The sequence below is a fragment of the Schistocerca nitens genome, chromosome 2 (assembly GCF_023898315.1).
Source record: "Schistocerca nitens isolate TAMUIC-IGC-003100 chromosome 2, iqSchNite1.1, whole genome shotgun sequence".
In the NCBI taxonomy this organism is placed as follows: domain Eukaryota; kingdom Metazoa; phylum Arthropoda; class Insecta; order Orthoptera; family Acrididae; genus Schistocerca; species Schistocerca nitens.
Window position 1 is genome coordinate 105408304 of NC_064615.1, and position 25511 is coordinate 105433814.

The 25511-nt window shown below is 38.8% G+C and overlaps 1 protein-coding gene across 5 annotated transcripts in view; it reads right to left on the reverse strand.

Moving 5' to 3' along the window:
• LOC126235779 (uncharacterized) overlaps positions 1-25511 on the reverse strand; it is a 269602-nt gene that overhangs the window by 206348 nt on the left and 37743 nt on the right. For all 5 annotated transcript variants that reach the window (XM_049944583.1, XM_049944584.1, XM_049944586.1 and 2 more), the window contains exon 2: positions 8693-8842. In XM_049944583.1, coding sequence (XP_049800540.1) covers positions 8693-8842 — 150 coding nt within the window. The remainder of the gene's footprint in view (positions 1-8692; positions 8843-25511) is intronic.

Consider the following 25511-nt stretch of genomic DNA (forward strand, 5'->3'; position numbering starts at 1 on the left):
CGAAGAACGTTGAAACATATCCAAGAGGAAATTAACTACAACCAACCGATTCAATTTTCACCCAAAGAAGTTAAGTTTGTAGCGCAATCCTGTCCGTCATGAAATTAGCACACACTGGTATACTAAATTCATACTAACACTCTGTGAAATCTTCCCGAAAAGAATAGCTGAGGGCTACTTTGATGCTTACACCACATGCTTCATGTGGTCAACTTGGTTTACACAAAGAGTGTAACTCCACAATAATTTTGATAATTAAAATAAATTATATCGAAATGCAATTTACAAAAGAAAAACCTTGAACTGGTTAATATCGTCTTACTATTAACCTGATGGGTCAAACAACTGAATAAGCACGTGGTACTGGTCTCACAAAGTAGACCCCACGTAGGTTGAACATAAAGAAAAGTTGCTATATTGAAAAATATTGTCAAGATGAGACATTATAATCTCCCGCACATTCGCATTTAAGATTGATGATCTTAGTTAGAGTTACTGATCAACAAGTGGTTCCACTTTACTCACAAAGTAATGACAAAGCAACTACCGGAAGATATTCTGAACTTCACACTCAAATTACACTGCGTTGCAATTTAAGATAACATTAGATATTTTAGAGCTAAACCTGAAATAAAAGTGATTAAGTTTTCAGTTATGCTGAACTTAAGAAATCCATTGTCCTAAGAAATCCATTGTCCTACGGACTTAGCAGACATGCGCTTAGCCGGAGATCTTACCACTTCAGACGCTCGCCGCGGACCGACTGACCTGGGCCCCTACCGAGCGTGCTTAACAGATACGAACGGAAGTGACCAGAGAGGCAGCTTTGTATACCAACATGTCAAGGGACAGACAGGACCATACTAAGAACAGAAACCTCTCTGCTTTTAGAAAGCGTAGCTACCTGTTCCGACGTTGGTCCTACTGTTCTCTAGCAGACAGGCTTGTCTGCTACCATCAAGCATGCAACTAGAAATACATTTGCACATTCATCCTCTCACACAGATGGGAAGGGGGATGACAGTATCTTATCATATACAGTATATAAAAGAAAGCGGATGTAGGTTCCGTATGAGACTGTGTGACATGAATTATATATAAACTGTGTTTTAAAGTGTAGTAGTGTGACAGATCGTTCTTGTTTATGTGTAAAAGTAACACGTTTCACTGCTCAGTCTCCGCCCAGATAGTCAGAAACACCACAGTAAATTTAGAAGAGGAATTTATGCCATAAATGACAACAGACTTAAGAAATTAACATGAAAGGAATCCAACAGAGACCTTTCAGGGACAACCAGCACACCATGCATCTTGATCTTTGCAGCTTAATAAATCATCCATCAAATTTAAAGAGTGCAGCCACACAACTTTTATTCTTCTTTTGCTAGAATTTTGGCTGTATATCTTCTGGTCATCTTCAGTGTGTGTCAAATGAAGCTACAGTAGTTGTTCCATCATTTTAAACCAAAGAAAACACAAGTGCCAGAAACGTTGATTGATAGCAAAGAATATGTATCAATTGAGTCTATGGCTATGTGGTCAATCCATGCCGGGATATTGATGTGTCACTATTAGCTGCATTTTAGTGACGTCTTTGTACGATTATGAAAGAAAGTGCTGGATTCCATGATTTATCTACATTGAATCTTTGTTAATAAAAGTTTTCGCCAAAGACATTACTACAGTGCAGCTAATAATGACAAACTGATATTCCAGTATGGACTGACCGCACAGCCACAGATTGAATTTATGCATTCTCTTTGCTGCCAATCGACATCTCTGGCACTCATGTTTTCTATGGTTTAAAATGACAGAACAAGTACTGTAGCTTCAGTTGTCACACATTGAAGTTGGCTAGCAGATGTGTGGTTGAAATATAAGAAAAAGAAGAAATCAAGTTGCTGCACCTGCACTCCCAAAATTTAATATATGAATTATTACAAGGTGAAAAAATCAAGATGCATATCAAGTACCTCTTTGATGAGGAGACAGAGTCAAGATTTCGATGAATGGCTAAGTTATGACATTCACAAGTGAGATTGTGGATCTCTAAGTTTTGAATTAAGATGCCAGAACCATGGCATAATTTCAAAATTTGCCAGATTAGTATATTTTAGAAAATCAGTCTCTATGAATAAGATTTTAAGAAAGGCTAGTTCTGTTGTTACAAAGAGGATACAGTTATGCAACAGAGAGGAGTGTGGTTTAAGTAATCAGCAAGGCATAATGCTGAATAAACGTCTTCACCTGCTGTGGGTGCTGCCTTTTATGTTTTGACATTGTGGCTTGCAATGTCTTGATTGTCAAGGAGCAGACAATCTCTCCAAGAATGTAAACAGCAATGAACAAAGAAACCTCTATAATGAAGTGTCACTCACTTCTTGTCGAGCCTCCAATGCTGATGTTATATTTAATTTATACTGTATCTACTCCAAGTTACAAAGTAACTATGATCTGTACACCCACTGAACCAAATACAATACAGTCAATGATGAAATGCTGATGCCATTTCATAATTGGAGGAGATATCATTTTCCCTTCCACCAATAACAGCTGCAAAGGAGAAGAGTTCATGTCTCCCCAGGGCTATAAATGGTTCTATGGAGATACTGATTTGCAAGACCTCCACAGAAAGAAGACAATTAACAGCAACTGAGTTTCATTAAAGGTAAATTAACACACAATACTTCAGGTGACAGATCAAATGTGAGACTCAGCACCCAACACATAAGCAGAGGGTCAAAAACACTTCAAGGGGTACACTACATAAACTTTGTCAGAATACTCAGATGGTGGTTCTTCCAGCTGATAAAGATAATGTTACTGTTTTATTGTCGCATGACGACAATCATGATAAAATGAACAGTTTATCAAGTGATAGCACTCATCATAAAATCGGTGAAGTTGACACCAACCCTGTGGTAAGGAAGACTACTGTGTTTCTGAATGCTTCCCCCTTAGTGTGAAGATTGAATCAAGTTAAATGGTTCCTCGTGGGCTTTACAGGTTTCCAGAAATCCATACAAAAGATGTTCCTATGCAAAAAATAGTGAGTAACATTGACTCTTCAAATTACGACATTGCCAAACAAAGACCTCTTGTGGGAAAATGTGCTCATGACACATGCAATTCTATGGACTTCATCTCCCTGAGACTAAACAAAATGTGGATTTATTTGTCAGCTTTGATACAGATTCCTTATCCACCAGCTTTCCCATTTTAAAATCTTTCTCTCTTATTTGCAAAGGTCAATTATGATGTACTTTCTATTTAATAACAAAATTGTTTAACAAGAGTGATTGTGTCGCATTACTGGCCCGTTGTCACTTGGTGGTCCATACATTCGTGGAGGACTCCGAGGAAAAGGCACTGGTGTCTGTCTGTTTGAAACCAACAGTAATTTTGGAAATATGATGACTTTTTGTAATGTAGCCACATGGTGTCAAATTACAAAAATTTTCAAACCATGTAAATTCTACCATGAAAAATTTCAGTTTACAGTGGAAATCAAAAAGGAGGAATGTGTTCTATTTTTGTATTTTTTAGTTTGTCACAATGATGATGGTACCTTGGACATGCAGTTTACTGGAAGCCAAATCATGTACCTTAATATTTACATGCAAATAATTGACACCATTTATTCCAGGCAATGAGTATCCTCGGAACTTTAGCTTGTAAAACACACAGTACTGCTAATGAGAACAGTCTGCAGTACAACATCCTATACTTACCGTTTTTGAAGCAAAGTGGTATTGTCAATAGCGGACACACAAGACCCTATGAATAAAACATAAAACGGAAATAAAGAATGAACAAGAAGTCACAGAAAGATTTAAATGCATGGCTTTTCTTTCTGTATTTAGAAACACGTCATTAAAAGTATGTCAGACCATGACCAAATACGAAGTTAAAGTGATTTTTCACCCTCCGTTGAAGACAGCAGCACTTTTGGGTTCAGTCAAAGATTACTTGCTGTTCTGCAAGGCTGGGGTTCACAAGATTCCCTATGAGTGTCGCCTTTTGTATATTGGGCACAAGATCCATGTACGTCAGAATCCTATAGCCCAATAAAATAGCTGAAGCATAACAGAGCACTGATACTGGTCAAGGAAAAAGTAGTTGTTTGAGTCCTAGTTTAGCACTTAAGTTTCCATCTGTCATGGCTTCATAATGTTATAACTGCTATGGCACAGTAAGATACTGTTTGCCTACATACTTTGTTTCTGTTAGCTTTTCATACAGTCTGATGATAGTGGCATAAACATACTTCCTTAAAAAAAGATCTTTGTTTTATATATACAAGGCAGTTCAGAAAAGTTGTTTCAAATGGTTATGAAAAAATTACAAGTATATAAGAATACAAAACTGGGGCAGCGATTATTTTCTAGTTTTTTGAAGTGAAAGAAGTAATGAAAAATAGGTGTAGCTCAACATACTTTCAAATAGTCAATATTAAACTTTCAGATAAGTGGATATAAATGTACAAAGTAAACACATATGTACAGGTTTGTGTATGGTGATCATGTCACTATGGTCAGCAGATGAAGAGTACCATTAGAAAGAACCAAGACTCTCTTGAAATAAGCAGCAAAGCCCAGGACAATCTAAGACAATGGGGATGAATAATAACTCTGATAAGACTCTCAGTAGCAGATTTCAATTCTGATAAAGTACACAGTTTTCAATACTTTACATTCCCATATCAATAACCATTAGTGAAATAAATGCATATATATTAAGTACAAAAACATGCCAGTATTCCTTTAGAAAATTAATGTCTTGCATGATTTTACATCCGAAAATTAAATTTATGATTAGGCCTCCTGCCGCCTCAGGAAGTGAACCATGGACGTTCCAAAGCTGTTTCACAGAGGAAGACCGCACTGCAGTTCCTTTTCTAAATCCTCACACAAACGAAAAAATGGCTGACATCGAAATAAGTGTCCAAGGAATAGAAAAGCAACTGAAATCACTCAACAGAGGAAAGTCCACTGGACCTGACGGGATATCAATTCGATTCTATATAGAGTACGCAAAAGAACTTGCCCCCCTTCTAACAGCCGTGTACCGCAAGTCTCTAGAGGAACGGAAGGTTCCAAATGATTGGAAAAGAGCACAGGTAGTCCCAGTCTTCAAGAAGGGTCGTCGAGCTGATGCGCAAAACTATAGACCTATATCTCTGACATCGATCTGTTGTAGAATTTTAGAACATGTTTTTTGCTCGTGTATCGTGTCATTTCTGGAAACCCAGAATCTACTCTGTAGGAATCAACATGGATTCTGGAAACGGCGATCGTGTGAGACCCAACTCGCTTCATTTATTCATGAGACCCAGAAAATATTAGATACAGGCTCCCAGGTAGATGCTATTTTCCTTGACTTCCGGAAGGCGTTCGATACAGTTCCACACTGTCACCTGATAAACAAAGTAAGAGCCCACGGAATATCAGACCTGCTGTGTGGCTGGATTGAAGAGTTTTAAGCAAACAGAACACAGCATGTTGTTCTCAATGGAGAGACGTCTACAGACGTTAAAGTAACCTCTGGCGTGCCACAGGGGAGTGTTATGGGACCATTGTTTTTCACGATATATATAAATGACCTAGTAGATAGTGCTGGAAGTTCCATGCGGCTTTTCGCGGATGATGCTGTAGTATACAGAGAAGTTGCAGCATTAGAAAATTGCAGCGAAATGCAGGAAGATCTTCAGCAGATAGGCACTTGGTGCAGGGAGTGGCAACTGACCCTTAACATAGACAAATGTAATGTATTGCGAATACATAGAAAGAAGGATCCTTTATTGTATGATTATATGATAGCGGAACAAACACTGGTAGCAGTTACTTCTGTAAAATATCTGGGAGTATGCATGCGGTACGATCTGAAGTGGAATGATCATATAAAATTAATCTACATCTTTCATTGGGAGAGTCCTTAGAAAATGTAGTCCATCAACAAAGGAGGTGGCTTACAAAACACTCGTTCGACCTATACTTGAGTATTGCTCATCAGTGTGGGATCCGTACCAGGTCGGGTTGACAGAGGAGATAGAGAAGATCCAAAAAAGAGCGGCGCGTTTCGTCACAGGGTTATTTGGTAAGAGTGATAGTATTACGGAGATGTTTAGCAAACTCAAGTAGCAGACTCTGCAAGAGAGGCGCTCTGCATCGCTGTCTGGCTTGCTGTCCAGGTTTCGAGAGGGTGCGTTTCTGGATGGGGTATCGAATATATTGCTTCCCCCTACTTATACCTCCCGAGGGGATCATAAATGTAAAATTAGAGAGATTCGAGCATACACGGAGGCTTTCTGGCAGTCATTCTTCCCGCGAACCATACGCGACTGGAACAGGAAAGGGAGGTAATGACATTGGCACGTAAAGTGCCCTCTGCCACACATCGTTGGGTGGCTTGCGGAGTATAAATGTAGATTTAGAAACATTACTGATAAACAGCTTCGACAATTTGAAGAGGCAATCTCAGAAACAGCTTACAAATCTGCTCAGAGATATGGTACATGAATAATTAACATAAATGCTGAACTATATAAGCTGATAAAATGAGCAGACACTGCAAGGTTAATTAAGAGCAGGAGAACAGCACATACAGGGTGATTCAGGAGGAATGTCACATAATTTGTGATGTGATTCTACATGTGAAAATAAACTGAAAAAGTCCTATGAACATGTCCGATTTTTGATCAGTATGGAACTGGAATAGGTTGAAGAATACACACACCCACAAATAAATATGAAGAAAAGTGTGATTACTTACCAAAATGCTGTGTAGGTGCTGTGGTGGACAGAATAATGGAAAGACAGATGAGTGATCCATCTTATAAGAGGTGTGGGAGTTCTCCAACAGATGGCAGCACTGTGATGTCACACCGAAGCAACAGTGTGCAATTGGATTAGTGACCAGTCATGAGGACTGTGTGTGTCATACTTGAGTGTTGTATAATTGATAAGTCCATTGTATCTGTGAATGCCAACATGCCAGATACACATACCCATGCAGAATATTAGGACATGTTGTTCATGCACAGTACTGTAATGGCAGTGCCTGTGCAGCTGTGACAGAATACCAGGGACCTTCGCCTGATTGATGAACCCCCTGTTCAAAGGTATTTCCCAGTGTTTTTCAAACATTACGTGAATCCAGAACACTACCCAGTGCACACATAACATCACTATGTTGGGGAAAGGGATGACATTATTGCAATGGTACGACACAGTCCCACCATGAGCACACATCACATTAGTCATCAGCCCAATATTCCACAAATGGGAGTGCGGTGTACATTACATTTTGATGACTTGTACCTGTTCCATGTGCAGCACATGCAACATCTGCATCCAGGTGACTCAGTAAGCAGACAACAATTTGGCAACTGTTTGGCTGTACACAAAGATGTCATGCAATACACTTTATTTACAGATGAGGCTACATTTACATCCAGTGGTATCATAAACACTTGCAATTCTCATACATGGACAATGGAGAACCCATGTGACACTAGAGAAATAAGATTCCAAGTTAGGTTCACAGTGAGCGTGTAGTGTGGTATGATTGATAACTTGGTGATGGGACCTGTGTTCCTGCCAAACTGCATGACAACTGCAGCATATGCACATTTTCTGTTAGAAGACCTTCCTGCACTTTGAAATATGTGACACTGATGCATCACAGCATCTAAATAACACATTTCCTCAATGGTAGATTGGGTGGGGCGGACACACTAACTGGCCTGCCACATGACCTGACCTAACGACATTAGACTTCTGTTTATGGGGCTGGATGAAGGGGAATGCATTCACAGTGAAGGAGGATACAAGTGAAGAACTTGTTGCTCACATCACTGACGCTGTTGTCCGCATTAAATCCCACCAAGATGATGTTCGATGGGCAACACAACAAACACTAAAACATGTTGCCAAGTCATTGAGGTGGGTGGGGGACAAACTGAACACCTCTTGTAGAATGGATCAGTCATCTGTCCCACCATTATTCTGTCCATCACAGCGCCTGCACAGCATTTCCATAAGTAATACTCACACTTGTCTTCACAATCATTCATGGATGTGTGTAGTTGTCAACATGCTCCAGTTCTGTAATGACTGAAAACTGGACACATGTTCATAGGACTTTTTCAGTTTATTTTCACATTTAGAATCACTTCACAAATTACGTGACATTCCTCCTGAGTCACCTGTAAGTGTGGCAGACAGAAAGGGGGGGGGGGGCTGGAATGAATTAAGACCAACTGGGAAAAGACAAAGAGGAAGACCCCAAAATTAATGGATCGATTATGTGAAGAAGAGTATTAAAGCAATGCAAGTCAGAAGATGGAGAAAAATTATCAGTGATACTTCAGAATGAAGACACTTTGTTGCATAGTATAAGAAACGCCCATGGTTATAACACTATAAGAAGAAAATGGGATGGCCTACACAGTATCTGGAAATGAATCAAGCCGGGCTGAACCTAATACTATGCAAGTTGTTTCATTTAATTACTTTGCTTTGTTCTTATAAGGTCACTCAATTACCTGCCAATGAGAGAACATAAAAATTTTCTGTTATTACTTTAAGACTACTCCAATTAGAAGTAAGTTAAACATGGATATTTTGAGACAGATCTGTTTTAATTAAATTATCCATGATTGTTTAGTTAAAACCATCTAAATTAAACATACCTTCTCTTTACAGTATACTGGTGGTATTTTTGAGGCATATTCCTCTGGAAGGGGTTCCGTCTCTAAGCAAGTCTTCTCAAATTTTTCTAAGGCATCTCTCAGTTGAGGACTGAACTCCCATTTGCCCCAAGGCTGTTTCTTGACATTGTTCTGGTGAATGCAAGTTAAGAAAACACCAAAATTAACAAAACTTGATTGAAATAATCATCCAAACACATCAATACATAAACTGCGCTATAAAGTAAAGCCATGTGGGTTGTTCAGCTGACTAATGGGGAAGGTTTTCTTTCTTAGCACAGTATAGCGACTTTGCTTTGTGAACTGTGTTTTGTATTATTGTATTCGTCCATTGTAGTTGACTCTGATGACTGCTTGTCGAGTTTAGTCTCATATTATGTTATTGGTGATGGGGGGAAATGGGGTGGGTGACACCTGTTGCTGGCTTATAGCCTAACCCACTTAAATACTGTCAAGGGGGCCATCAAAATTAACATTTTCATCTAACAGATTTATCACCACAAATAGTTTAATATGTCATTACTCTACAAATCACCAATGAGAGATTTGTAATTTAACCCCTATGACAGTTTAAAGTCTAGTAATTAGGAACAGTCAGACAGAATAAAACCTGGATTTACTGGATGATGCTTCTTCGCTTTCAGTCCAGTGCTTGCTAAATAGTGAAGACTTTCAACTACCATGCTGTACAGTTGTTGTTGTTGTTGTTGTTGTTGTTGTTGTTGTTGTTGTAGATGACCCACAGGGCTACCTTGAACCCAGATGAATCCATGAGAGTCTGCACAACTCTTCTCTGTGCTTGTAATCATACTTCTTCATTGCAATAGTTGTATGTTTCCGGCCCCAGGCACTCCACAGCCCTCTTGTTCTTATTTGTGGACACCAAAACATTTTGATGGGGTGCCGTGAATATTTTATTGTAGTTTCATCACATTCAATGGTAATTTTGAAATAGTAAATTTAACTCATGCTATTGTAAAACACCTTTGTCTTTGAGGCAATGGAGTATGAAAAAGAAGAAATGTTCCTCACATCACAACAGTTGTGGATTATCAGTGCAAAAGTATGCTATGTGCCCAAATTTGCTAATAGTTCATGGACATGAGAGCTGTGGGCTTCTTCATAATGTTTTGTATCACAAAAATGGTGGGCATAATTATTTCGATGTTCTGTGCACTGAACTTTCCTATTACACAGCACCATACGAATGTGGAATTATAGTGAGTGAACTCATCTTGTTGGCCACATGTTGGTGATGAAAATTTCTTTCACTTCCAGGATTTGAACAGTTATCTCTCAGACAAGCACCTTTGTAATAAGTTGCTCATTGTATATTACTTGGCAGAAGCAGAATACTGAACACTCTTGTAAGAAATTTGCTATCTATTTTAAAGAAACTACTGTAGGTCTAGAAGATGAGTTCACTCACTATAATTCCACATTCATATGGTGCTGTGTAATAGGAAAGTTCAGTGCACAGAACATCGAAATAATTATGCCCACCATTTTTGTGATACAAAACATTATGAAGAAGCCCACAGCTCTCATGTCCATGAACTATTAGCAAATTTGGGCACATAGCATACTTTTGCACTGATAATCCACAACTGTTGTGATGTGAGGAACATTTCTTCTTTTTCATACTCCATTGCCTCAAAGACAAAGGTGTTTTACAATAGCATGAGTTAAATTTACTATTTCAAAATTACCATTGAATGTGATGAAACTGCAATAAAATATTCACGGCACCCCATCAAAATGTTTTGGTGTCCACAAATAAGAACAAGAGGGCTGTGGAGTGCCTGGGGCCGGAAACATACAACTATTGCAATGAAGAAGTATGATTACAAGCACAGAGAAGAGTTGTGCAGACTCTCATGGATTCATCTGGGTTCAAGGTAGCCCTGTGGGTCATCTACAACAACAACAGCAACAACAACAACAACAACAACAACTGTACAGCATGGTAGTTGAAAGTCTTCACTATTTAGCAAGCACTGGACTGAAAGCGAAGAAGCATCATCCAGTAAATCCAGGTTTTATTCTATGTGGCTTAACATTTCTTTACTGAACAGACTACATGGTGGGTAACTACAAGTAACCAGAAAATATTTAAATTTTCATATAATGACGTTTCAATGTGTACAGCATTTCATTGAAGACATTTTTGAAGGATTCTGAAAATTAATGTCATAATGCAAACTTTTCCTATTAGTGTCTGATAGACATGTTGAGAACTAAACAACAGTACAAAAGGAGTAGATACTGTAAGAGCAACAGTGCAAGTGTAGCTGAGTACGAAATCTCTAAACAATATAAATTCTCAAAATCCCTGAAATTACAGATGCTAGAGTAAGCTTAAACACTGACCAGCCAGAACATATGACCATTGACCTACTATCAATATAAACCTTTTCAGGTAACAGCAGCATCACCGGGCACGGAATGGCTGCTATTAATACACATGCATGATGTATCAGTGAGCATGCTGGCCATGTGCAGAATGGAGCAGATGTTGCAATCTGACTTTGACTGAGGGCAGATTGCGATGGCCCAGAGACTTGGTACAGGACAGGCAGCGAACTGTGGCATAACTAACATCAGACTGCAATGTTGGGTAAAGTAAATGTTTGTCTGAACATACAGTGCACTAAACATTCCTAATGATGGGCCTCCACAGCCAACCACAAATGTATGTGCCAATGTTAACACTATGACATCAACATCTATGACTGAAATGGGCACATGACCATCGGCACTGGACATTGGTGCACTGGCAGAGCCTTGCATGGTCTGATGAATGTCGATACTTTCTTCGTCGTGCTGATGGGAGGGTGCAAACCCGTTTTCTTCCAGGGGAAGAGCTCCTAGACACCTGCACTGTGGGACAGAGACAAGCTTGCAGCTGCTCCATAATGCTCTGGAGAATATTCAAGTGTGCATCCATCAGTTCAGTCACACTTGTGCAAGGCACGATGATGGCCAGGGAGTATCGTACACTGGTTGGAATCCACATACACCCCCTCATGATGATCATGTTTCCAAAGGGAGTGGCATTTTTCAGCAAGATAATGCGTCAGGCCGGGAGTGTGATGGAGTGGTTCAAGAAACACAATGGTGAGTTCTAACTGATGTACTGGACCACCCCTCCCCCCCACCCCCCAACTCACTAGAGCTGAACTCGTCTGAACACATCTGGAATGTGATATAACATGGCATCAGACCTCATCATCCCTCTCCCCAGAAGTTATGGGAATTAGGTGACTTGTTTGTGCAGATGTGGTGTTAACTCCTTCCAGCGACCTACCAAGACCTCATTGCTTCCATGCCACAACGTGTTGCTACTGTTATCTGTGCCTAAGGTGGACATACTAGCTATTAGGTAGGTTGTCATTATGTTCTAGCTGATCAGTGCATATTATTGACATTGTAAAACACCATGACTGTATATTAACTTACTTACAACTATTGATAACTGGAACTGGGCACTTCTGAAATATCTTTTTATTTCCATGAAACAGTTTTCAAGCCTCTTCAGGCTCAGATTCAGATGAGATTGTGAGATGATTTGAACCAGATTTACCATGATGAACCCCATTTCAGTTTGCTACAACAGCGGCTGCTTATTACAGACAATACTGATCGCCACCTACAGCAGGTTATTAGCTATTACCATGATGCAGTTCCTACTCCCATGAACCATGGACCTTGCCGTTGGTGGGGAGGCTTGCGTGCCTCAACGATACAGATAGCCGTACCGTAGGTGCAACCACAACGGAGGGGTATCTGTTGAGAGGCCAGACAAATGTGTGGTTCCTGAAGAGGGGCAGCAGCCTTTTCAGTAGTTGCAGGGGCAACAGTCTGGATGATTGACTGATCTGGCCTTGTAACACTAACCAAAACGGCCTTGCTGTGCTGGTACTGTGAACGGCTGAAAGCAAGGGGAAACTACAGCCGTAATTTTTGCCGAGGGCATGCAGCTTTACTGTACGGTTAAATGATGATGGCGTCCTCTTGGGTAAAACATTCCGGAGGTAAAATAGTCCCCCATTCGGATCTCCGGGCAGGGACTACTCGAGAGGATGTCGTTATCAGGAGAAAGAAAACTGGCATTCTACGGACCGGAGCGTGGAATGTCAGATCCCTTAATCAGGCAGGTAGGTTAGGAAATTTAAAAAGGGAAATGGATAGGTTAAAGTTAGAGATAGTGGGAATTAGTGAAGTTCGGTGGCAGGAGGAACAAGACTTCTGGTCAGGTGACTACAGGGTTATAAACACAAAATCAAATAGGGGTAATGCAGGAGTAGGTTTAATAATGAATAGGAAAATAGGAATGCGGGTAAGCTACTACAGACAGCATAGTGAACGCATTATTGTGGTCAAGATAGATACGAAGCCCACGCATCCCACAGTAGTACAAATTTATATGCCAACTAGCTCTGCAGATGATGAAGAAATTGAAGAAATGTATCATGAAATAAGGGAGATGAAAATTTAATAGTCATGGTTGACTGAAATTCGTCAGTAGGAAAAGGGAGAGAAGGAAACGTAGTAGGTGAATAAGGAATGGTGGTAAGAAATGAAAGAGGAAGCCGCCTGGTAGATTTTGCACAGAGCACAACCTAATCATAGCTAACACTTGGTTTAAGAATCATAAAAGAAGATTGTATACTTGGGAGAAGCCTGGAGATACTGACAGGTTTCAGACAGATTTATATAATGGTAAGACAGAGATTTAGGAACCGGGTTTTAAATTGTAAGACATTTCCAGGGGCAGACGTGGACTCTGACCACAATCTATTGGTTATGAACTATAGATTAAAACTGAAGAAACTGCAAAAAGGTGGGAATTTAAGGAGATGGGACCTGGATAAACTGACTAAACCAGAGGTTGTAAAGAGTTTTAGGGACAGCATAAGGGTACAATTGACAAGAATGGGGGTAAGAAATACAGTAGAAGAAGAATGGGTAGCTTTGAGGGATGAAGTGGTGAAGGCAGCAGAGGATCAAGTAGGTAAAAAGACGAGGGCTAGTAGAAATCCTTGAGTAACAGAAGAAATATTGAATTTAATTGATGAAAGGAGAAAATATAAAAATGCAGTAAATGAAGCAGGCAAAAAGGAATACAAACATCTCAAAAATGAGTTCGACAGGAAGTGCAAAATGGCTAAGCAGGGATGGCTAGAGGACAAATGTAAGGATGTAGAGGCTTATCTCACTAGAGGTAAGATAGATACTGCCTACAGGAAAATTAATGAGACCTTTGGAGAAAAGAGAGACACTTGTATGAATATCAAGAGCTCAGATGGAAACCCAGTTCTAGGCAAAGAAGGGAAAGCAGAAAGGTGGAAGGAGTATATAGAGGGTCTATACAAGGGCGATGTTCTTGAGGACAATATTATGGAAATGGAAGAGGATGTAGATGAAGATGAAATGGGAGATATGATACTGCATGAAGAGTTTGACAGAGCACTGAAAGACCTGAGTCGCAACTAAGCTCTGGGAGTAGACAACACTACATTAGAACTACTGACAGTCTTGGGAGAGCCAGTCCCGACAAAACTATACCATCTGGTGAGCAAGATGTATGAGACAGGCGAAATACCCTCAGACTTCAAGAAGAACATAATAATTCCAATCCCAAAGAAAGCAGGTGTTGACAGATGTGAAAATTACCAAACTATCAGTTTAATAAGTCACGGCTGCAAAATACTAACACCAATTCTTTACAGACGAATGGAAAAACTAGTAGAAGCCGACCTCGGGGAGGATCAGTTTGAATTCCATAGAAATGTTGGAACACGTGAGGCAATACTGACCCTACGACTTATCTTAGAAGCTAGATTAAGGAAAGGTAAACCTATGTTTCTAGCATTTGTAGACTTAGAGAAAGCTTTTGACAATGTTGACTGGAATACTCTCTTTCAAATTCTGAAGGTGGCAGGGGTAAAATACAGGGAGCGAAAAGCTATTTACAATTTGTACAGAAAGCAGATGGCAGTTATAAGAGTCGAGGTGCATGAAAGGGAAGCAGTGGTTGGGAAGGGAGTGAGACAGGGTTGTAGCCTATCCCTGGTATTATTCAGTCTGTATTTTGAGCAAGCAGTAAAGGAAAAAAAAAAAAAAAAAAAAAAAAAAAAAAAAAAAAAAAAAAAATTGGAGTAGGAATTCAAATCCATGGAGAAGAAATAAAAAGAATAGCGATCGAAGACTGAAACGCCATATTTTAAAAACTTTAAGGTTTGCCGATGACACTGTAATTCTGTAAGAGACAGCAAAGGACTTGGAACAGCAGTTGAACGGAATGGATAGTGTCTTGAAAGGAGGATATAAGATGAACATCAACAAAAGCAAAACAAGGATAATGGAATGTAGTCGAATTAAGTCCGGTGATGCTGAGGGAATTAGATTAGGAAATGAGACACTTAAATTAGTAAAGGAGTTCTGCTATTTGGGGAGCAAAATAACTGATGATGGTCGAAGTAGAGAGGATATAAAATGTAGACTGGCAATGGCAAGGAAAGCATTTCTGAAGAAGAGAAATTTGTTAACATCGAGTATAGATTTAAATGTCAGGAAGACATTTCTGAAAGTATTTGTATGAAGTGTAGCCATGTATGGAAGTGAAACATGGACAATAAATAGTTTGGACAAGAAGAGAATAGAAGCTTTCGAAATGTGGTGCTACAGAAGAATGCTGAAGATTAGATGGGTAGATCACATAACTAATGAGGGAGTATTGAATAGGATTGGGGAGAAGAGAAATTTGTGGCACAACTTGACTAGAAGAAGGGATCGGTTGGTAGGACATGTTCTGAGGCATCAAGGGATCAACAGTTTAGTATTGGAGAGCAGTGTGGAGGGTAAAAATCATAGAGGGAGACCAAGAGATGAATACACTAAGCAGATTCAGAGGAATGTAGGTTGCAGTAGGTACTGGGAGATGATGAAGCTCGCACAGGATAGAGTAGCATGGAGAGCTGCATCAAACCAGTCTCAGGACTGACGACCACAACAACAACAACAACAACAACAACATGATGCAGTTCACCAGTAAGCCCTGTAACAAATAAGTTGTAAAGCCCACAGTGGTGGTCTGCCTTGAAGCCATTCTAGTGTTTATATATGTCAGGAGAGCTACACTTGCCCACACCTCGTAAGTAAAATTCTAAATCTGTACCTATGTTCAGCAAGATACCTTACACCTGTGAGTGGTGGAGAGTACTTTGTGTACCAGTGTCCGAATATGTAAGAGGAAGCAATACACTGTTTGACTGCCCTAAGAATAAACTTTCTTGGAATTTTAACAGTGAACATGCCTCTATTGTAACTCTTTATCTTCTATATTTTATCTGCCAATACTATCGGATAACAGACCAGATTGAGGACCAATGCTCGAGAATCAGTCAACAATGGTTTAATAAGCTATATCCTTCATGTGTGGACAATTGGAACAGGAAAGGGATTTATTACTGACACAGGTACTCCCCACCATATACAGTAAGGTGACTTGCTGAATAAAGGTAGAGATTTCAAACTTGTGACAAGTGGATAAGTGTAGTCGTCCCGGGGATTCTTTCAATGAATCTCACACTTTTCCAAAACTAGTTTTACACAATTGTGTCACATTAAAGTTTCATTCCTAAATGACAAACATCATTCCAGTAACCTATGCATTCACTAAATATGTTGCTTCATGAACAAGTTTAGATTCTGAGATAGTTGTTTAATATCTAGTACTGCTGACCATTGTCTGGAATTTCTCATTTACACATTCAAAGAATGAGCGATTCAGTGCCAAAGCTCTTATTACTGTCAATTTCAGACTGAGAAAATAGTGATAGCAGACCAGTTATCTTAATCTTAATCACTTCATTGCATTACTTATAGTCTTTTCAAAATTACTTTAGGGATCAAAAGCTAAGAAGGAAATAGTGGGGGCGAGGCTCACATAGCAAGTGTGGCACAGATTCAGCCCATCTACGGAGAATACGTGTCCAGCCAGCGCTATGTAACAGCAGGTGTGTGCGTGCGTGCGTGCATGTGTGTGTAAAGCTGGCAAGTTTTCTTTCTTTTGTGTCTCCTTGTCAGTAACTAAAGACTTTTCTTTTTCAATGAGTGGACTCCCTTATCCCTGAAGTATTTGTGTTAATTTTCTTTATCTTTAAAATGATTCTGTAAACCGAGAAGCCTTAAACAACTGTGATGATAATCATCACCCACAACCCTTATGATGAACAGTAATCCAGTGTGAAATGGTTCTTAGGATAGACATTATTTACCACTAATGAATGAAAAATCTACATGAAGACTTAATCAGAATTGTCAGTGGAAAAGAAGTTGATTGTAAAGAAACACAACACATAGGGTACAATATTCTCAGTGGCAGCACATACAGAGATGTTAAGGACAAAGTATTTGTTTCGATCAGCAAATGGGTTGGAGAAATTATTCAGAAGAAACTATTCTTCTTTTCACTGACCACTTAGAAAATTCTGATACCCAGCTCAAAGTAAAGTATGCAAGTTAACATTAAGTGTGCAATAAAGAGGCATTTTACCATTTCAGAGATTAATTGTCGAGTAAGACAGATGGAAATGAGTATTCATATACAGGTACTGCAATTTTTAATGATTACAAGAAGGTCAGTTAATGAGTGTATGTTAGTTCAACTGAACTCTGAGAAATTGTTGACCAAAATTATTGTCCTGTTGGAGAATGTCATATCCAGTCAGGAAGATATACATCTCAAAGGAATGTACACAATTAAAAACAACATGATGAAACTCATAGCTTTTATAGTATCTTCTGTTGCGACTGCAACCAATGTGTACAGGAAGAAGACCCACACAAACCTGCACCTGCTTGCAACAAGCTGCTACTATCTAGCACAGCGGCAGACAGTTTTAAGCACCCAGGTAGATTGTGCAAACATTATGTGTGACAAGGAAAGCCTCACTGCCGAAGTTTTCCATAAAAATTGCTACAGTGGAGCACTGACTAGAAGGGCATTCAAGGAAAGAGGAAGACGGAGAGAGGAGAAAGGAGGCAAGAGACTCACTCTCCTTTGTTACTCTGGACCAATCTCAGCCAAAAGTTGCAGGGTTGCTTGGAAAATGCAACATCAGAGCCATCTTTGAACTGCCGCCTAAGATGAAAGAGTTTTTTGGCTCTGCGAAATGTACGGGGAGATACAGAATTCCTACTGAATGCAGACTAATATATTTACCAAATGCATCACTGTATCTTCAGATGCCCTAAGGAACTCAAATGTGTATGACTGGAACACAAAGTGAGAGAGTGTAGAGCAGCATAGACAATCAAAACTTTCATTTTCAGAACACCAAGCCAATGTGCCATGCAACTAGCTATTTGGTCAGCATTACAGTTGAATCCATAAAAATTAGGATTTACAAGAATCTGGTCAATAGGGATAGAAAGTTACCAACTTAGTTTGGTGTGGAATCCCGTGATAGCAGAATCTGATGACAGCGCACCCAGCATGTCAAGCACACACCTGGAATGCCCAGGCAGAGAGTCGAGTGCAACCTCCACTCCACCAACAATCCCCACCACTGCAGTCCCATTCCCTCCCTACGGAACACCCAGCTGGTCACAGCCAGGTGGAGGGGCACACCACTGGTACACACACTGGAAAATCTACAGTACCTCAATACTTCACCAGAAGATGACGGGTATGCCACTTGCAAAAATGTGGTATTTTAAATTTGCCTCATGTCTAGAAACCCAAGAACTTTTTATTAACAATGACTAGGTTTTTACAGATAACCTGAAAATTATATTAAAAAAATTAGTCACAAATTTAATACTACATATGAGTGATTTGGACTACACAACATACAATAAAATAACAAAAAGAATGAAAATATCATTGTAAAATGTTTGCATGTATCAACAAACTTTTAACTTCAACCTTCATGCACAATTACAAGTTTTTACAAAGTTTTTTCTCTGGAGCTAAATACCTATAAACCTCCCTTTGTTAACAAGTATTGTTTTAAACTGTATCTATAAATCCTTCAGTTGAGGAAGACTCTTGTCTTGAAACAATGTCACAAAAACACACAATTTAATAAGCAGATTAAGTAACAATAGCGAAGGTACATTTTGTTTCACAAGATAAGTATTTTAATGAGTGTAATTCTTTAACAATTCAGTGACTCAAATCTCTATTTGCAGTTAATTCTAAAAGTTCAAAGGAATCAAATCACTTAAAAAATTTGCTTCCTAGTTTGCCTGAAAGAAAAATATCTGAATTCACACATAATTTTTCAAATTTCTTCTTCAATCATATTCAGGATATGTAAAGAAATTTTGTAAATTGTCAAACTTCACTATGTTGAATTTAATGCCGGCTGGGGAGTTAGAAAATTAAAAAGGGAAATGGATAAGTCGACATTAGATATAGTGGGAATTAGTGAAGTGTGGTGGTGGGAAGAACATGACTTAGTCATTGCAGGGTTACAAAACACAAAATCAAATAGGGTACTGCATGAATGATGTATAAGAAAACAGAAATTCATGTACAATACTATGAACAGTACAATGAAGACATTACTGTAGCCAAGGTAAACACAAAGCCAAAAACCACCACAGCAGTATAAGTTTATGTGCCAACTAGCTCTGTAGACGAAGAGATTGAAAGAATGTACAATGAGATAAAGGAAATTAGCAACTGTGATTGGTGACTGGATTTCGGCAGTAGGAAAATGAAGGGTAGGAAAGATAACAGAGCATGGACAGGCGGAAACATATGAAAGTTTGTGTCACTTTGTAGAATTTTGTACAGAGCGTAATTTCATCATTGCTAACACTTGGGCTAAGGATCATGAAAGGAGGTGCCATACATGAAGGAGACCTAGCAACACTGGAAGGTTTCAGACTGATCACGTAACGGGAAAACAGATTTTAAAACCAGATTTACATTGCAAGACATTTCCAGGGGCAGATATGGCTGTAAATAATCGACTGGTTACTGACTCCAAATTAAAGCTGGAGAAATTGCGAAAAGGTAAGAAATCAAGGAGATGGGACCTGAATAAATTGGAAGAACCAGAGGTCACTGAGAGTTTCAGTTGGAGCATTAGGCAATGTTGGACTAAGGGAAAGGAACATAACAGAAGAGTAATGACTAGCTTTGAGAGATGAAATAGTGAAGGAAGCAAAGGATCACACAGATAAAGGGAAAAGGCCTAGTAGATATCTGTGGTTTACACAGGAGACATTGAATTTAACTGACAAAAAGAGAAAAAACAAAAATGCAGCAAATAAAGCTGATGAAAGAGTGCTTCTTTTTCTTCTTCTTCTTCTTCTTCTTCCAGTAGGTCTGTCCTCAGGCAGGTATCAGCTGGGCATCATCCGTATCTCTCTGTCCTAAGTATCCTCTTTCATTTGCTTGTAATTTCTTTCTCTCTTAACCACTGTTAGCATTCCAAACTTTCTTCTTCCTCTTCTTCTTCTCCACCTTTTTGCTTCTATTTATCCCTTCACAATCTCCTGTAATAGACACTACCTCCATGATATATGTCCCATCCAAGATGTTTTCCTCTTCTGTATTGTCTTCAAGAAGTTCCTCCCCTCTCCTACCCTGCTCAGCATAATCTCATTTCTCATTCTGTTTACCATTTCACTTTCTCCACAACCATATTTCAAAACTTCCTAAATATCTTTGTTATTTGTCTGACTGTCCACATTTCAGAACCACAGGACACCACACAAAATATTTGGTGAATCCATTCCTTAGTGTAATGGGGATGGCTTCTGGCTGTCAGCAAACCTTTCGCGCTCCAAAAAGCTCTCTGTCGCATGGAAATGCCACATCTCAATTCCTCTGTACAACTTCCACTGGAATTTATCAAGCTCCCCAAGTACTGCAATGACTGAATCTGTTCTAATACCATTCCAGTGACATATTAGGGGTATCATCAGTTTTTCTGATTCTCACCACCTTGGTCTTGCCAATGTTCAGTTTCTTTCCAAACTCTTTAACCACACTTGCAACATTCTCCATTATTACCTTGAGCCCTCCCTCTGTTTCTGCTAGCACATTGATATCATCAATGTACTTAATAGTTTTATTATTTCTCCTCCAACTGCAAGTCCTATTGACTTTACCAAGACCTTAGTGATTACCTATTTAGTATATATACTGGAAAGTGCTGGCGATGTACAGCAACCCTGTCTCACAGCTAACATCTTCTACTCCAAGTACCGCTTTCTACTTTATTAACTTTCTATCCTTCCAATCTATACCAGTATCTTTCAAAATCTTCAACAGCACACACAAGTCAATTCTGTCAAATGTCTTTTCCCAGTTGACAAAACAGATGTACATACACACATTCCTCTATTAACTTCCAAAAATCTTTCTGCCATCATCCTCAGGCACCTAATTGCATCTCTGGCCCTATTCCCTTTCTAAATCTGGACTCATCTTCTCCTATAGTCTCTTTTATTTTCTGATTAGATTAGATTCGTTTTTTGTTCCATAGATCCGTGCTGAGGAGATCCTCGTTCGTCAATGGAGTAGAAGGAGTTGGCCACTAGTAAGTCTTTCAGGCTCCTTTTAAAATGATCTTTATATGTAACTAAATTTTTTATGTTTGCTGGCAAATTATTGAAGATGAGTGTTTGTGAGTAGTGGACCCTTTTTTGAACTAAAGTAAGTGCTTTTAAGTCCTTGTGCAGATCATTTTTGTTCCTGGTATTGTATGTATGAACTGAGCTGTTTGTTGGAAAAAGAGATATATTATTTAGGACAAATTTCATTAAGGAGTAAATATACTGAGAGGCAGTAGTTAGTATACCCAGTTCTTTGAAGAAGTTTCTACAGGACGTCCATGAATTTACTCTACAAATAATACATATTACACACTTTTGGACCCTGAAAACTTTTATTTGACTTGAAGAATTACCCCAAAATATTATACCATATGACATTATGGAATGAAAGTAAGGAAAGTATGCAAGCTTTTACATTTTTATGTCACCTATGTCAGCTAACACTCGAATTGCAAATACAGATTTGTTAAGGCGTTTCTGCATTTCTGTGGTGTGCTCCTCCCAACTGAATTTATTATCAAGTTGTAATCCCAGGAATTTAAGACTGACAACCTTTTCTATCTGCTCTTCTTCATACTTTATGCATATGCTGGGTGGAAACCTCTTACAGGTTCTGAATTGCATGTAGTGAGTCTTTTCGAAGTTTAATGTCAGTGAGTTGGCTTTAAACCATTTATTAATATCCATGAAAATATCATAAGCAGATCTTTCTAGAACTACACTTGACATACTATTTATTGCAATACTTGTGTCATCTGCAAACAAAACGAACTCTGCTTCTGGCAGTGTAACTGATGAGAGATCATTAATGTACACAAGAAAAAGCAATGGCCCTAAGAGAGACCCTTGTGGGACACCACATGTAATTTCTTCCCACTCTGATGATAACTGATGACTCAATTCACTAGTCCCTTGCACTGACACCCTTTGTTTCCTGTTAGTGAGGTATGACTTGAACCATTTTGCAGCACTGCCCATGACACCATAGAATTTAATTTATTTAAAAGGATGTTGTGGTTCACACAGTCAAATGCCTTTGACAAATCACAGAAAATACCTGCTGCTAGTAATTTGTTATTTAATGAATTAAGTACATTTTCACTGTAGGTGTAAATAGCCTTCTCGATATCAGAACCCTTCAGAAATCCAAACTGTGTTCTTGATAATATGTTATTTGTGGTCAGATGGTTGAGAAGCTGCCTGTACATCACATTTTCTAAAATTTTTGAGAATTCAGGCAAAAGTGAAATCGGTCTGTAGTTTGATGGTATCTCTTTATCCCCTTTCTTGAATAGAGGCTTAACATCTGCATATTTTAGCCAGTCAGGAAATGTCCCAGTTATAATTGACTGGTTACACAAGTATCTTAGAATTGTACTAAACTCACAAGAACATGCCTTGATTAACTTTGTTGATATTTCATCGTAACCACTATAATGCTTTGTTTTTAAACATTTTATTATGGATGTTATTTCTTTTGGTGAAGGGAGTGACATATTCATGTACCTGAAGCTATTTGTAAAGGCTAGTTTCAGATATTCAAGGGCATTATTTACTCATCCTGACAATCCCATTCTATCAGTAACAGATATAAAGTACTTGTTAAATAGATTTGCCACACTACGCCCATCGGTTACTAATGTGTCATCTACTCTTAATGCTATTTGCTCCTGTTCCTTTCTGGTTCTACCAGTCTCCTCTTTCACTATATCCCATATTGTTTCTATTTTGTTCCCTGACATTGCTATCTTCTTCTCATAATGCATTTGTTTAGATGTTTGAATTACTTTTTTAAAACATTTTACAGTATTCCTTGTATTTAGCTAAATCATCAGCAATGGAGCTATTCTTGGTCGACAGATACATTTTCCTTTTTGTCTTACAGGAAATCTTTATTCCTTGTGTAATCCATGGTTTTATTATAGACTTCTGTTTAATTTGAGTAACTTTCAGAGGAAAACAGTTTTCAAACATGGTACTGACATTGTTCATGAATGTGTTATATTTTTCATTCATGTCATGAGCACTATAAACATCTTTCCACTTCATATCTTTGAGCAGTTTTCTAAAATACTCAATTTTTGGTTGATTGACTACTCTCCTGTACTCAGATTTAGCAGTCTTAATAATCTGCTTAGAATTTTCATCTAAAACAAGGAGCTGCATGTCATGATCTGATAGTCCATTTATTACAGGTTTTATGATATGATTTTGTTCCTTTGTTTTGTCTATAAAAATGTTATCAATGGCTGTCCTTGAGGATTTAGTGATCCTAGTTGGAAAGTTTACAGTGTGAGTTAGATTGAAAGACAACATTACTAACTGCAGTAAATGTTTACTGGAAGATTGCATTAGAAAATCTGTGTTAAAGTCACCAGGAATCAAAATTTCATTGCTTCCTCCTGTTAAATAACCCAAAAGAGCATCAAGATGATTTATGAATAGATTATAATTTCCTGCAGGTGCTTGGTAAATAGTTACTATTATATAGGATCTGTTATGGAACTCTACTTCTGTTGCACATGCTTCTAGATGCTGCTCTAAACAGAATTTCTTAATGTCAATGTCCTTGAATTTATGGCAGTTTTTAATAAATGTGGCAACTCCTCCTCCATCCATATCTACTCTGCAGAAGTAGGAAGCTAGCTTAAATCCTGAAATGTCTAACATATCTATACCAGTGGTCACTTGATGTTCAGAGAGGCAGATTATGTCAATTTGGTTAGATGAATTCATTTCATTAATACAAATGAGTGGTTCATCAACTTTATTTCTGAGTCCCAGAATGTTCTGGTGTAATAAAGATAACTGATACTGCATACTAATGGGATTATAACTCCTTTGGCGAAGATGAACTGGCAGTTTCTGATTACTTTCTGTTAAACATTGTTTAAATGGAGGCTGTATGCTAAAATCTGACTCCTGTTCATCTGTTTTCTCAAACTGTGTGTGTCTGCCTGTCTCTCTTAAAACTCATTTTCTTTCCCTCTTCCCTATCCTAAAAAAGGCATTCCTCTGACACCTGTGACCACTGGTATTTTTCCACTTGTGACGGAGTCCCCCCTTAAGTCTTCCGTCATCAACCCAGACAGTTTTCCCTTCCCTTTCCTATTGAGGTGAAGGCCATGCCTAGTGTAGTCCCACCTATTGATAGCATCCACAGGAATCAAACCAATATGGGATCCTGTATCAGTCCTAAGCAGCCACTCCAACTCCAAGTTCACCCTCCCGACGGAAGAGTTCAAATGATGCTGATCATGGCATCTCAACACAGACACAAATCCCACACTCATATGCTTCGTTGCTGATGCTATCTTCACCAGGTCACTCTCTATGGAATATTCAGTCTCTGTCAATGCTATTTCCTGGACCACCCACTATAACCACGGCATCCTCCTCTGTGAAATCCTTGCATAAAGAACCTACATCCTCTGTTACCTGACCCAGATCTGCACTAGGCTTGAAAAAGTTTGTGACCTGGTACTCTGGACCTAGATTTTCCTGCAGTAATTGGCCAACACCTCTACCATGGGAGCTACATAACAACAGAACTTTCTTTCTCTTTACGAATTTCTCTATCTTTTTCAAGTTCTTGAAAGCTTGTTGTGCCCTTTCTACAGCTTCAGCTACATGAGGCTCATCTGATTCTGACTGAGGCAACAGGTCAAATCTATTTTCAAGATTTATGACAAAGCTGTCTGATGCTCTCCTTTGCCTGTTCTCCCTATTACCTGTTGCCACTTCCCACCTCTGTTCACCCTTCTCCCTCTTTAACCTGTCTTTGCCTTGTCTAAGTCAGCTTGAAGAGCTGCAATTTTCCCTTCCTGTTCCATTATTTTCCTATTTCTACTGCAGATCCTACAATACCACTGGTAAGCCTCATTATGTCCCCATTTCCCACACCACTACATTTGCCCCAATGAAAGAAACTACAGCACCCATCACACCACACCCCGGAACTAACGATCCTATGACATGTCACACACTTCTCACTCATGGCAGAAACAGAAATCGTAAAAACTGATTTAAGTACTGACTAAAACGTAAACAAAGGACCCTAGAAACTATTCAGGCAGATATAAATAAATTGAAAGAGTACTGAATAAAAAAACTGGTTATTACATATAAGTTTAAGTCACTATTTACTTACGAGATACGCACGTGTGAAATTAAGCCTAAAATCCGTGCTATAGGTGTGAGAAGGAAAATAAACTTCTTA